Below are 15644 nucleotides of genomic sequence, written 5' to 3'. Positions count from 1 at the left end.
GTATTGACTAAGTAACCAAGAACTTGCACTAAAACTGTGTACTGTACACTATAATCCATACCTACACTATAATTTTTAATTTCATTTTAAACTTTTTAATTTTTTTCACTTTTTAAACTTTTATGTAAACACTTTCTTAGCCTATATCACACACAATTTATCAAAGAGGATCAGGATCATCCACATCACTGTTCTCAACTTCCTCACAGTGTTCCACTTCTTCAGGAGGTGTTGGCTTCTTCAGGAATATGTCCAGTGTTGCTTGCCTAGTTTGCTTTTTCTTTTCTTCACCACTAACTTCCACATCATGCAGCGAAAAGCGTTGCTTGAAGTGCTTGAACCACCCAGAGCTAGCACTAAACTCGATGTCGTAGTCTGGTCCTGCTTTTTCTTTAAGCATTTTGAACAAGCTCCATGCCTTAGCAGTGATTGTCAACGTGCTGAGAGGGATTCTCTTTTGTGTTTGGTCCTCAATCCATGTCATTAGCAATTTCTCCATATCCGATATAGGTCCCTCGCGCATTTTCGTGAGCCTTGTAGTTTTCAGTGAAGCCGATCCTTTAACAGCTTCGAGAAGTTTTTCTTTGTTTTTCAGGATCGTCGTGATTATCGAGTGTGACATGCCTAAATCCCGAGCAATAGCATTCATCGGTTTTCCACCTTCATATTGTTTAATAACCTTTTGTTTCACTTCCAAATCTATACTTTTCCTTTGCCTCTTGCTGCTGCTATCACTAGGAGTGGTTTTGCTGTGTTTGGAAGCCATGATGCATATTTTCGAAAGAAAATTAAACAGAGAGATAATGCTTCTACACTCAAGAGATGCGCGATACACGAGATTGGTTACGTCCGCTTCGTCTCATTCTCTGATTGAGACCAAGGACATATATGCGATCGGATGTTGTCCGAATGGACGTTAAGCGCTGCACACCTGTATTCCGCCTGGGTTGCCTCCAACTAAATGGCATGAACATTGATTTCTCGAATTTCCAGGAATGCCCCCTCCTTCACCATTCCCCATCCCCTTTTCCCCCTCTCACCTCATCTCCTTGCCTGCCCATCGCCTCCCTCTGGTGCTCCAACCCAATTGTCTTTCTTCCATGGCTTTCTGTCCTTTCCTATTAGGTTCCCCTTTCTCCAGCCCTGCATTTCTTTCACCAATCAACTTTCCAACTCTTTATTTCAACCCTCCCCCTCCTGATTTCACCTATCACCTTGTGTTTCTCCCTCCCGTCCCCCTACCTTTTAACTCTTCATTGTTTTTCCCCTCTAGTCCTGCTGAAGGGTCTCGGCTCGAAATGTCAACTGTACTCTTTCCCCATAGAAGCTGCCTTGCCTGCTGAGTTCCCCCAATAGAATGAAGTGGCAGATAAATGTGTGGCTTAAGAATTGGAGCTGGGGCAGGGATTCACATTTCCGGATAATTGGCACCTCTTCTGGGTTAGGTGGAACTTGAATCCGGGTAGCACTTGAATCCGAGGGGGACCGGGTAGCACTTGAATCCGAGGGGGACCAATATCCTTGAGAGCAAATTTACCAGAGCTGTTGGGAGTGGTTTAAACTAATATGGCAGGGGGATGGGAACCAGGATGATAGAGCTAAGGATGAGCCAGCAGGTTTACAAGTAGATGAAGGGTGTAACATGAATGTAAGGAAGGACAAGTCAATGATTGGGTACAAATGCAGACAGAGCAAAGAGTTAGATTGTACCACAGAGGCTAAATTCAAAAGGGTGAAGAATGCAGGACTGAAGGTGCTGTATTTAAATGCACATAGCATTCGGAATAAGGTGGATGAACTTGTGGTGTAATTAGAGATTGATCAGTATGGTGTTATGGGCATCACAGAGTTGTGGATGAAAGAAGGCCATAGTTGGGAGCTTAACATCAAAGGATATACTTTGTATCAAAAGGACAGGCAGGAAGGCATAGGCAGTGGTGTGGCTCTGTTGGTAAGAGATGGAATTACATCTTTAGAAAGAGATGACATTGGGTCATAGAATGTTGAATTTTTGTGGGTGGAGTTCAGAAACTGCAAGGGTGTAAAAAAAACCATTATGGGAATCATATATAGGCCTCCAAATAGTAGCCAAGATGTGGGGCTGAGATTGCAAAGGGAGCTGGAAAAGGCAGATAATAAGGGTAATGACTCAATTGTAATGGCGGACTTCAATATGCAAAGGGATAGGGAAAATCAGGTTGGTGTCGGATCACAAGCGAGGGAATTTGTTGAATGCCTATGAGATGCCTTTTTAGAGCAGCTTGTGCTTAAGCCTACTTAGGAAAAGGCTATCTTAGATTGGGTGTTGTGTTATAACTCAGGTCTTATTAGGGAGCTTAACGTAAAGGAACCCTTAGGAGACAGCGATCATAATATGATTGAATCATACAATTTGAGAGGGAGAAGCATAAGTCAGGTGTATCAGTATCGCAATGGAATAAAGGGAATTACTGACACAAGAGAGGGGAACTTGTCCAGGTGGATTGGAGGAGGATACTGGTGGGGATGACAGCAGAGCAGAGATGGTTGAAGTTTCTGGCAATAGTTCACAAGGAGCAGGATAGATATGTCCCACAGAGAAAGAAATTCTCGAATGGCAGGGGTAGGCAACCGTAGCTGACAAAGGAAGTTAAGGACTGTTTAAAAGCCAAGGAAAGGGCTTAAGTGAGTGGGAAGTTGGCTAGTTTTCCCTCGTATTGCATTTTTTCCCTTCTTACAGTTTTTTTAGTTGCCTTTGGTTGAATTTTAAAAGTTTCTCAATTATCCAACTTCCCACTCACTTTTGTCATATTAAAGATACTGACTGTCTGGTACTTTTTGTGCTCAGATATTGTCTGGACCATGCCACTTCATTTTCTATGAAGTCATGAATGGAATTAAACAATGCACAATCAGCAAACATCCCCAATGCTGACTTCACAATGGAAGGAAAGTTAAAGATGAATCAGCTTAACATACCAGCCCGACAAATTCCTTCAACAATACCGAACTACAATTATCTTCATTTGTGCAATGTATGAGTTCAGCCATTAAAATCTTTGATATCCAATGACCACCACCAGGGCTCCTTAATAACATGGTCAAATAACATCTTGATAACAAGTGCAGTCACTTTCATTGTCATTTCGGCCATAACTGCTGGTACAGTACATAGTAAAAATGAGACGTTTTTCAGGACCATGAAGTTACATGACACAGTACAAAAACTAGACTGAACTACGTAAAAAAAACAACACAGAGAAAGCTACACCAGACTACAGACCTACACAGGACTACATAAATTGCACAAAAACAGTGCAGGCATTACAATAAATAATAAACAGGACAATAGGGCAGTAAGGTGTCAGTCCAGGCTTCGGGTATTGAGGAGTCTGATAGCTTGGGGGAAGAAACTGTTACATAGTCTGGCCGTGAGAGCCCAAATGCTTCGGAGCCTTTTCCCAGACGGCAGGAGGGAGAAGCATTTGTATGAGGGGTGCGTGAGGACCTTCATAACGCTGTTTGCTTTGCGGATGCAGCGTGTAGTGTAAATGTCCGTGATGGCGGGAAGAGAGACCCCGATGATCTTCTCAGCTGACCTCACTATCCACTGCAGGGTCTTGTGATCCGAGATGGTGCAATTTCGGAACCAGGCAGTGATGCAGCTGCTCGGGATGCTCTCAATACAACCCCTGTAGAATGTGATGAGGATGGGGGGTGGGAGATGGCCTTCCCTCAGCCTTCGCAGAAAGTAGAGACGTTGCTGGGCTTTCTTTGCTATGGAGCTGGTGTTGAGGGACCAGGTGAGATTCTCCACCAGGTGAACACCAAGAAATTTGGTGTTCTTAATGATCTCCATCGAGAAGCCGTCAATGATCAGCGGAGAGTGGTCACTCTGTGCCCTCCTGAAGTCAACAACCATCTCTTTTGTTTTGTTCACATTAAGAGACAGGTTGTTGGCTCTGCACCAGTCCGTTAGCTATTGCACCTCCTCTCTGTAAGCTGAGTCGTCATTCTTGCTGATGTGATGCTGAGGCTTTATAAGGCACTGGTGAGGCCTCACCTTGAGTATTGTGAACAGTTTTGAGCTCCTCATCTTAGAAAAGATGTGCTGGCATTGGAGATGGTTCAGAGGAGGTTCACATGGATGATTCTGGGAATGAGAAGGTTATCATACGAGGAACGTTTGATGGCTCTAGGTCTGTACTCACTGGAATTCAGAAGGAAGTGGGGAGATCTCATTGAAACCTTTTGAATGTTGAAAGGCCTAGACAGAGTAGATATTGAAAGGATGTTTCCCATGGTGGGAGAGTCAAGGACAAGAGGGCACAACCTCAGGATAGAGCGGCGCCCTTTCAAAACAGAGATGCAGAGAAATTTCTTTAGCCAAAGGGTGGTGAGTTTGTGGAATTTGAATTTGATGCCACATGCAGCTGTAGAGACCAGGTTGTTAGGTGTATTTACAGCAGAGATTGATAGGTTCTTGATTAGACATGGCATCAAAGGTTATAGGGAGAAGGCCAGGAACTGGAGTTGAGGAAGGGAAAAAAGGGTCAGCCATAATTGAATGACAGAATAGGTTTGATGGGCCAAATGGCCTAATTCTGCTCCTATGTCTTATGATCTAGTATTACTTTGATAATGTTTAAGAGTAGACTGCTTAGGCACTAGCTAAAATGGAACTTGATTTACCTTAAGTGAACCTAGGCAACTTAGTCATTGTTGTAATGAGATGGTGTTGGTGTATATTTTATGCTGCTGCTACTGATGGCCCATGACCCTTCAAGGATATCCAGATTTGGGCTGCAAAATCTGGTCAGAGTCTATCCCATACATCATCTAAAGAAGCTGATAACTGTCCACTGTGTGAAGATAGCCCTTTATATACAACAGGACTGTGTAGTAGTTACTACTACCAATGCTGTAAAGAACAGACCTATCTGCTATAACAGCTAAGGAGCTAAGGAGAGGTCACATAAACAAACTTGCTTACTACTTGCAGACTCAGTCTGACAGTGACAGTATGTCTTCCAAAACTCAATCAGGGCAGTCAACGATGGTATTATGAGCCATTTCTGGTGATAGATATTGAAGTTCCCATCCAAAGTACATTCTAAATGTTGCTCAATATGGAGGATTTCGGATTCATCAACCAAGGGAGGACCAGGTTTGACCTGATGCTTGAGACTTCATTAGGTCTAGAATCAATGATGAGGAGTTGCAGGCCTACTCCCTCCCACCTATATTCCACTTTATTGCTGGTGGCTCTGTCCTACTAATAGAATAGGATGTTCCTGAAAATTATAATGGAGTCATCTAGCAAGATGCTTCCAAGATAGCACAGCTTTAATTCCTCTGACTCTATATCACACAAATACACCTTTCCATACTTCCTGTTTTTCAACCTCTATCACATCATCTCATACCAATATGCCTAATATATCTTCTAATTTCATTCTAATCATATACACGATGAATGACGCTAAACTTAAACTAATTTACAATGCTCTGGATCATATCCATATTTCATTCTTTAAACTTCTACATGCACCTTTCCTGTCTCATTCCGCAGAACCACAACTGCAACATTTTCCTTGCCCTCACATTGTACCCCACCATCATCAACAAATCATAGTCCCTCAGCCTCTTCTTCTGCATTTCAAAGTCTATTCCCTCTAGGAAATGCTGGTTCACTCTTCCATTATCACCAATTACTCTCTTCCTATGGCACATTTCCATCCTACTCCAAGGAATGTAGCATCTACTTTTTAAATCTCTTCTCTTCCCACTGTCCAGAACCCAAACATTGTCTCCAGGTTAAGCAACGTGCACACACTTTCTCCAACTTGACATATTATATTCATGCTTATGATGCCAAATCACGCAGATTAAATTACTGCTTTGCAAAGCACCTCTATTCAGTCCACAACGCATGATTCCAGTCCTCTGGCATTTTAAGGGTCTTGGCCCGAAACACTAACTGTACTCTTTTCCATAGATGCTGCCTGGCCTACTGAGTTTTGTGGGTGTTGCTTGGATTTCCAGCATCTGCAGATTTTCACTTGTTTGGCATTTTAATTTGTTGTTCCACTTCACCCAAACCTCCTGATTCTTAAACTCCTGCATTCTTGCAAAGAAGCTTCATGTAAACTTGGGGAACAGCACTTTACCTTTCAACCAAGCATAATACAAGTTTCTGAAGGCAACAAAGAGAAAACCTATTTTAGATAATAACACCGGACAACAATTTTTTTTTTGAAAGTGTTGCTTCCTCATAATTTTTTTTATTTATGATAGACTGCTTGAGGATGAACACTAATATAATTTCGACTACTTGTATCACGTAGGAATTTGGAGAAACAAGAAATTAACTTTTATTGAATATAATGTGTTCAATTGCATAACAGTGCTGATACTTTGCAACAGTTAACTAAGCTAAAAATGTTTTGTTGGTGATTTTCATTTGTACTTGTAAGTGTCTGAGGCTTCTCGCTTAAGTGTCCAATTAGTGACATGTTGCACTTCATGCTTTTGTATGCATGAAGCATGTTGTCAAGCAGCTGCACGTAGTTTGGTGTTCTGTAGTTGCCAAGAAAATTTTCAACAACATCCTTCCATGCGATTTTCTCCAATCCCACTAGAAGTTCTTCAAACTGCCTGTCATTGATGACCTGTTCAATTTGTGTACCAACAAAAATGCCTTCCTTAATCTTGGCATCACCTATTCTGGGAAACATGCGTCTCAAATATCGAAATCCTTCACTGAAATTTATAGCCTTTCTAAAACCCTGCCGAAGCATGTCAGGACAAGATAGAAATCTTTTCGGCTTACATTGGGGGCAACATTTTAATTGACTTGAATTATAAATTGAAATAACAAATACAGGCAATTTTTTTAAAAAATGGTGCGTGGGAGCTGTAATGTGCTTCTGTGCTGTAATGTTCTATGGAGGGAAATTTCATGGTGATTTTCATGATCAGCAGCCTAAAATACACAAGATCCACCCAAAAGTATTCAAAAAGCAGAATCTTTGTTGTCCAGTGCAATCCTGCTACAAGCGCAGAGCTCTTTTCCATTGCAGATTGCATTGCTATTCTTTTTCAGCCTATGATTCCATGCTTTTTGCCCTCTCCTGCATTTGACCCACCACAAACCTATGTTCTCTCAATCTCTTTTCTTTGCATCTTAAAAATTCTCTAACTTTTCCACAATTCTGAATGAGAAGACAGGATTCTGCTTGACCTGTACATGCACTGTGAACATTTTCAAATTTCAGTTCAGATTTTAGATTATTTTGTTTTTGTTTTATGCCAATCACATCCAGTGCTTGCTCTCTGCAGATTCAGGTATTTTAACAAGAGGGCACAGCCTCAAAATAGAGGGACGCCCTTTCCAAGCAGAGATGTGGAGAAATTTCTTTAGCCAAAGAGTGGTGAACTTGTGGAATTTGTTAACACATGCAGTTGTGGAGGCCAGGTCATTGGGTACATTTAAGGCAGAGAATGATAGGTTCTTGATAGGACACGGCATCAAAGGTTACGGGGAGAAGGCCGGGAACTGGGGTTGAGGAGGAGATAGGAAAAAGGATCAGCCATGATTGAATGGCGGAGCAGACTCGATGGGCCAGATGTCCTAATTCTGCTCCTATGTCTTGTGGTCTACTAAAGAAAATGTAAAATTACAGCTGTCTAAATACTATTGGTGGCAAAGCCTATAGTGTTGACAAGTAAACCACTATTAGTTAATGAAGATCAAACACGAGGAAATCTGCAGATGCTGGAAATTCAAACAACAACACACACAAAATGTTGGTAGAACACAGCAGGCTAGGCAGCATCTATAGGGAGAAGCACTGTCGATGTTTCGGGCCGAGACCCTTCGTCAGGACCAGGGGTTAAGGGTCTTGGCCCGAAACGTCGACAGCGCTTCTCCCTATAGATGCTGCCTAGCCTGCTGTGTTCTACCAGCATTTTGTGTGTGTAGTTAATGAAGATGGCAGAATATACTGGTGGAATTTTTTAATCAAAAATACAATCACATTCCAGTGGTTAATGTACCCATGTGTACACTCCTGAACTCTGAAACTTCACACTTGCAATAATTATCTAAAACATTCAAACTTGCTATATAATTTTGATAAATTTCAGAATTGAATACTGTACCAGTTGATCTCATGTTGAAAACCATAATATGGAAATAACATAACTTTTATTTAAAATAGTGATTTTTTTGGTTTATACTCAAGGACATGATATGTGTACACTCGATTACGTGGATCAAACTGCGCGATTCATTAATATCCTATATTTTGTTCGAAAAACAAAACTCGATCAAAGATTTCAATAACAACATACTTGGATGGCAAATAACATGGAGCAAAATGGAATTGCGATCCAACTCCGTCTCCTATTACTACACTTCGTAATCTTGAAATCATTACCAAACCACTTAAAGGTACACTTTTAAAATAAAATTCACATTGTATCAAGCATTTAAATCAGACAGGGCGCTTCCCGATGCGCGCTCAAGCCCTCGTTCGGCTTCCTTCCCTTCCGCCTCCATTTGAACCGTGTTTGGATGTACACTGGTCTCAATCTTTCACTCAACGACTAGTGAATCCAATATTTGTTTAAAAATACAGTAAATCCCCACCTGATCGGACATCTCAATGCTGAGCAGATCAACTTAAGCAGGAATCCGATCTCCAGTAAATATCAACACTCTCACCGGCCACTTTTGCGCACTAACCAAGCACAGCAAAGCACGTCCTGTACGTCACGTCGTAGTACAAACGCTGACGTAATAATTCAAAGCACTCTGTGACTTGTAGTTTATATAGCTTCCCACACGCTGATGTTCTTTATCACAGCGGCGGCTGGTGCAGCATGGGTCATTAGTTTAAGGTGTATTCTTTTTCCTGCAATTAGCAGACACAACAAAATGGAAACATTGCTTCACACAAAGAACTGAGGGAACATCTGCTTGAAAGGCTGAATGTGAAGTACTGACTTGTTCCGGTTTAATCATAGGCCTCTCCCTTAATTGAAAACAGAAAATACTCCAGAGGACAGACAGCATCTGTGTACCAGAAGTATTTCAGATGTGTAATGCTGCCTGATCTACTGAGTATTGAAAACACAAATGTTTTTTACGTGTTCTGACATCTAGTATCTTGCTTTTATACATTTCATTAAATTTGTTATCATTTGTCATGTGGTCTGGATAGGTACAGTGGCATGCAAAAATTTGGGCACCCCTGGTCAAAATTTCTTGTTACTGTGAATAAGTAAGTGAGCAGAAGATGAACTGATCTCCAAAAGTCATAAAGTTAAAGATGAAACATTCTTTTCAATATTTTAAGCAAGTGTATTGTTTTTGTTTTGTTCAATTTTAGAGTGGAAGAAAGGAAAGAAGCACCATGCAAAAGTTTGGGCACCCCAAGAGATTTGAGCTCTCAGGTAACTTTTACCAAGGTCTCAGACCTTAATTAGCTTGTTAGAGGTATGGCTTGTTCACAGTCAACATTAGGAAAGGCCAGGTGATGCAAATTTCAAAGTTTTATAAATCCCCTGACTCCTCAAACCTTGTCTCAACAAGGGTCCTCTGAGCAGCTGCCTAGCACTCTGAAAATTAAAACAAATAATGCCCACAGAGCAGGAGAAGGTTATAAGAAGATAGCAAAGTGTTTTGAGGTAGCCATTTCCTCAGTTTGTAGTGTAATTAAGAAATGGCAGTTAACAGGAACGGTGGAGGTCAAGTTGAGGTCTGGGAGACCAAGAAAACTTTCCGAGAGAACTGCTTGTAGGATTGCTAAAAAGGCGAATCAAAACCCCGGTCTGACTGCAAAAGACCTTCAGGAAGATTTAGCAGACTCTGGAGTGGTGGTACACTGTTCTACGGTGCAGCGACACGTGCACAAATATGACCTTCATGGAAGAGTCATCAGAAGAAAACCTTTCCTGCATCCTCACCACAAAATTCAGCGTCAGAAATTTGCAAAGGAACATCTAAACATGCTTGATGTGTTTTGGAAACAAGTCCTGTGGACTGATGAAGTTAGAATAGAACTTTTTGGCCGCAATGAGCAGAGGTATGTTTGGAGAAAAAAGGGTGCAGAATTTCATGAAAAGAACACTCTCCAACTGTTAAGCTCGGAGGTGGATCAATCATGGTTAGGGCTTGTGTTGCAGCTAGTGGCACGGGGAACATTTCACTGGTAGAGGAAAGAATGAATTAAATTAAATACCAGCAAATTCTGGAAGCAAACATCACACCGTCTGTAAAAAAGCTGAAGATGAAAGGAGGATGGCTTCTACAACAGGATAATGATCCTAAACACACCTCAAAATCCACAATGGACTACCTCAAGAGGCGCAAGCTGAAGGTTTTGCCATGGCCCTCGCTGTCCCCGACCTAAGCATCATCGAAAATCTGTAGATAGACCTCAAAAGAGCAATGCATGCAAGACAGCCCAAGAATCTCACAGAACTATAAGTCTTTTGCAAGGAAGAATGGGTGAAAATCCCCCAAACAAGAATTGAAAGACTCTTAGCTGACTACAGAAAGCATTTACAAGCTGTGATACTTGTCTAAGGGGTGTTACCAAGTCCTGACCATGCAGGGTGTCCAAACTTTTGCTTTGGGCCCTTTTCCATTTTTGTTATTTTGAAACTTTAAAAGATGGAAATAAAACAAGTAATCTTGCTTAAAATATTAAAATTGGTAAAGACTGAAATAAGTATAAAAATTTAGGGATATACATTTTAATAACATTAATTCAACTTACCAGAGACATAGATAAGGGTAACCATTGTGTCAAACTCTGTTTTGTAGAATTTAAAAGATTAGCAAAATTTTCTCGAAAAAGATTCTTGAAGTTCCTTGTTACTGTAATACCAAGGTAAGTAAATTGTTTATTAACTACTTTGAAAGGGAGGTCATGAAATACTAATGCTTGTGCTTCTCTATTAATTGGGAAGCGTTTACCCTTATGTAAATTAAGTTTATAACCAGAAAGCTGGCTGAATTGATCAGGGAGTAAAAACATTGGGGGTAAGGAAGTAGACGGATTTGATACAAAAAGTAAATGATCATTGGCATAAAGAGAAACTTTATGCTCAACACCTCCCCTCCAAATCCCCGTCAATTCAGGGCAACTTCGAAATGCAATCGCCAGTTGCTCTATAGCCAAATCAAAAAGTAAGGGACTTAAAGGGCATCCTTGTCGGGTGCCACGTTTAAGGCTAAAAGACTGTGATTGCTGAGAGTTAGTCAAAACAGAAGCAGTGATACACAAGTATAACAATTTAATCCATGAAATAAAACTTTGCCCAAAATCAAATTTTTCTAAAACCGCAAAAAGGTAATTCTACTCCACACCATCAAACACTTTCTCCACATCAAGAGAAATGACACATCCAGGAGTCCCAATTGAGGGTGAATACAAGATATTAAATAGACGCTGTATTTTAAAAAAGGGAAGACTATTTTTAATAAAAATAGGTTTGGTCTTCAGAAATAATAGAAGCTACAAATTCTCCAATCTATGAGTTAAAACTTTAGCCAAAATTTTAACATCAACATTTAACAAAATATGTTAACAAAAAACAAAATTTAACAAAAGATATGTGGCATCTTTAACTTTATGCCTTTTGGAAATCAGGTCATCTTTTACTCGCTTAGCTATTCACAGTAACAGAAATTTTGACCGGGGGTGCTCAGACTTTTGCATGCCACTGTATACACATATCAACTTGGAAAGGACATTGTTTTTCTTTTTTGTGGTATGGAAGAAAGCATATTCCATTCCCTGATTCAGTTTGTAGAATATCTAACTATAGAAAAGATATTTACAGTGGGAAAGGGGCAGCCAATCAAAATGTGTGTGGGAAGCTTTGAGGGGAAATTGCAGCAGATCTGGGAACAACCATTAAGTGGGGAAACCAGCCTTGTATCAGAATTGATTGAACTGAATTGGATTTTACATATGCTATTGCTTTTGAGCAGATACAAGTCTGTGAAGGTGAACAAGAATGACTTAAATTGGGTCAGATTTTATAAGAAAAAGATAATATTGTACAATAGGGCGAAGAGACAATTTTGAACGAGGTTGGAGGTGACATCAGATGTATGACAATTCTGGCAGGGTTTGCAAGACACTACAAAGCAAAACCCAACAGTATGAATGGCAGTGAAGTTTCACTACCAGATGAACTCAATGCCTTCTAGGCCTGCTTTGAAAGGGAAAATATAACTACAGCTGTGAAGATCTGCTGCATCTGATGACCCTGTGATCTCTGTCACAGGGGCTGATATTCACTGTCTTCAAAGAGAGTGAACCCTCGCAAGGCAAAAGGTCCTGATGGAGCACCCGGTAAGGCTCTGAAAACTTGTGCCAACCAACTGGCGAGAGTATTCAAGGACATTTTCAAACTCTCACTGCTACGGGTGGAAGTTCCTACTTGCTTCAAAAAGGCACAATTATACCAGTGTCCAAGAAGAATAAACTGAGCTGCTTAATGACTATCACCTGGTAGCACTCACATCTACAGTGATGAAATGCTTTGAGAGGTTGGTCATGACTAGACTGAACTCCTGCCTCAGCAAGGACCTTGCCCATTGTAATTTTCCTATCACCACAACCAAATCAATGGCAGATGTGATCTCAATGGTTCTTCACACGGCTTTAGACCACCTGGACAACACAAACACCAATGTCAGGATGCTGTTCATCAACTATAACTCAGCATTTAAAACCATCATTCACACAATCCTGATTGAGAAGTTGCAGAACCTGGACCTCTGTACCTCCCTCCGCAACTGGATCCTCGATTTTCTAACCAGAAGACCACAGTCTGTGTTGAATGGTAATAACATCTCCTCCTTGCTGACAATTAACAGTGGTGCACCTCAGGGGGGGGGGGTGCTTAGCCCACTGCTCTACTCTGCATATACCCATGACTATGTGGCTAGGCATAGCTCAAATACCATCTATAAATTTGCTGATGATGCAACCATTGTTGGTAGAATCTCAGGTGGTGACGAGAGTGCATACAGGGCATACACTTAGTGGAGTGGTACTACAGCAACAACCTGGCACTCAAAGTCAGTAAGACAAGAAAGCTAATTGTGGACTTCAGGAAGGGTAAGACAAAGAAGCACATACCAATCCTCACACAGGGATCAGAAATGGAGAGAGTGAGCAGCTTCAAGTTCCTGGGTGTCAAGATCTCTGAGGATCTAACTACATATCGATGCAGTTCTAAAGAAGGCAAGACAATGGCTATACTTTATTAGGAGTTTGAAGAGATTTCGCATGTCAACAAATACACTCAGAAACTTCTATACTTGTACCATGGAGAGCATTCTGACAGGCTACATCACTGTCTGGTATGGGGGGGGGGGGGGCTACTGCACAGGACTGAAAGAAGCTGCAGAAGGTTGTAAATCTAGTCAGCTCCATCTTGGGTACTAGCGTACAAAGGACATCTTTAGGGAGTGGTGTCTCAGAAAGGCAGCGTCCATTATTAAGGACCTCCAGCACCCAGGGCATGCCCTTTTCTCACTTACCGTCAGGTAGGAGATACAGAAGCCTGAAGGCACACACTCAGCGATTCAGGAACAGCTTCTTCCCCTCTGCCATCCAATTCCTAAATGGGCATTGAAGCTTTGGACACTACCTCACTTTTTTTTAATATACAGTATTTCTGTTTTTGCACATTTTTTAAATCAATTCAATATACGTAATTGATTTACTTGTTTATTATTTTTAAAATTTTATTTATTATTATTTTCTCTCTCTCTTCTAGATTATGTATTGCATTGAACTGCTGCTGCTAAGTTAACAAATTTCACGTCATATGCCGGTGATAATAAACCTGATTGTGATTCTGATAGTTATACAAAACATTTATCTAATACTGTTCTTTAAAGCTATGTGTTTTAAGTATTTTAAAAGTGATCTATATTTAAGATTTATTAGTCTGTGGTTCTTTTGGATGGTGCAGTGAAATGTATATTGGTGAGCTGTGACGCAGTTATGTAGTAGATAAAATTTGGAACCTTTCAGTCGTTCCTTGAATTTGAAAAGCCATGCCTGTTTTGACATGCTATCCAGCACATCCACACCGCTGCCTTGCATGCATAGAAATATTACAGTTGCCAAATTTATGGTGTTCTGACAAATTTAGTTTTGGTGATGTTGAGCTATGTTTCACCTTCAGTAAAACAGGAAGTAGTTTTGGCCTGTTGCTTTCTAACTTACTCAAGTTGCCAAAATTAATATATCTGAATAATGTTGTAATGCTGGATTTTAATTTGGAAAAATAATGTACTTTTTGTATGAAAAAAGAAATGGAAAATATTGCAAATGTTTAGTAGACCAGGCTATATCTAAAAAGAGAAAGCATTAACATTTTGGGTCGAAGTTCAAGTTTACTGTCATTCACCATACAAAGGTATATACAGCTAAATGAAGCAACATTCCTCTGGGATCAAGGTGCAAAATACAACATATATATCCCATACAACACATAATATAATATTAACACAGTAATATTAACAGATAAAAAAGTAATCTGTAGATGTACAAGTTGAAATAAAGTGCATATATGACATCTAGTTAAATACTACATATTACTGTTATTGGTACTGTCATCAACAATGTGTACCAGGTTGTATCAGGGTGTTTGAAAGTCGCACAGCCTGGGAGAAGAAACTGTTAGCTAGTCTAACAGTCCTTGTTCTTATACTGTGGTACCTTCTGCCTGACGGTAGGAGGTCAAAGAGACTGGAACAGATGCGAGGGCTCTGTGAAGACAGTGCTTCTGGTGTATGTCCTAGATGGGAGGAGGGGGGAGACCCTGATGATTCTTCAGCAGTCCTCACAATCCATGGCAGGGTTTTGTGGTCAGATGCCTTGCAACTGCTATACCAGACGGTGATACAGCTGGTCAGGACACTCTCAATGGTACTGTGGTAGAATGGGGATGAGGGAGCTTCACTTACCTCAATCTCCTCAGGAAGTAGAGGTGCAGCTGTGCTTTGTTGGTGGTGTTGAGGAACCATTTGGGATCATCCGTGATGTGCACTCCAAAAAAAATTTGATGCTTCTGACTCCATGGAGGAGCCACTGATGTGTGGTAGGAAGTGGGTAGCCAGCATCTTCCTAAAGTTCACAATTATCTTTTTAGTCTTGTCCACATTGAGACTCAAGTTGTTGTTTCACACCAGTCCATAATCCGCTCTCATTAGAAATACAAAGTCTTGGTTATATCTTTGAGAAACTAGAAGAATAGAAACACTTAGATTGATTTGAGTATGGATGTATGTGAAAATTGTTATTGTAATATTCACAAAATTCCTAACAATACTGTGCACCACATTATAATGTTGGGTTCCTGTGGACCATGGTTGGCTATCAATGGAAAAAAAAATCCAATTCCAGAGTGACTAACTGCAAAATAGTAGGGCAAGTAAGTGAATAGTTTGGGAGATGGTACACTCCTTCCATGGGTTATGCTTGGCATGTGTGTGCTCCTGATAAATGAACTCAAGTTCATCCATGCCATCCCAGATGCTTCTTCTCCATTTCCAGCAATCATTGTTCAGGGATTCCAATGAGTTGGTGTGATGTTACAATTTTTTGTGTATTGCAAACTTGTTT

General features: G+C 40.6%; 1 protein-coding gene and 1 long non-coding RNA gene across 2 annotated transcripts in view; one reads left to right on the top strand and one right to left on the bottom strand.

The window, feature by feature from the left end:
• Positions 1-8765, bottom strand: part of sumo1 (small ubiquitin like modifier 1) — a 63683-nt gene extending 54918 nt beyond the window's left edge. The window contains exon 1 of the mRNA XM_059955673.1: positions 8633-8765. Coding sequence (XP_059811656.1) covers positions 8633-8644 — 12 coding nt within the window. The 5' untranslated portion in view covers positions 8645-8765. The remainder of the gene's footprint in view (positions 1-8632) is intronic.
• Positions 8766-8818: 53 nt separating this feature from the next.
• LOC132384451 (uncharacterized) lies at positions 8819-10865 on the top strand. The gene is made up of 3 exons (XR_009508902.1): positions 8819-8883; positions 9375-9438; positions 10814-10865. It is a non-coding gene; the product is annotated as an uncharacterized LOC132384451 (long non-coding RNA).
• The last annotated feature ends 4779 nt before the right edge of the window (positions 10866-15644 follow it).

Source organism: Hypanus sabinus, chromosome X1, assembly GCF_030144855.1.
Source record: "Hypanus sabinus isolate sHypSab1 chromosome X1, sHypSab1.hap1, whole genome shotgun sequence".
Taxonomy (NCBI): Eukaryota; Metazoa; Chordata; class Chondrichthyes; order Myliobatiformes; family Dasyatidae; genus Hypanus; species Hypanus sabinus.
The sequence above is the reverse complement of the archived record's forward strand: the minus strand, read 5'-3'. Positions and strand labels throughout refer to the sequence as shown.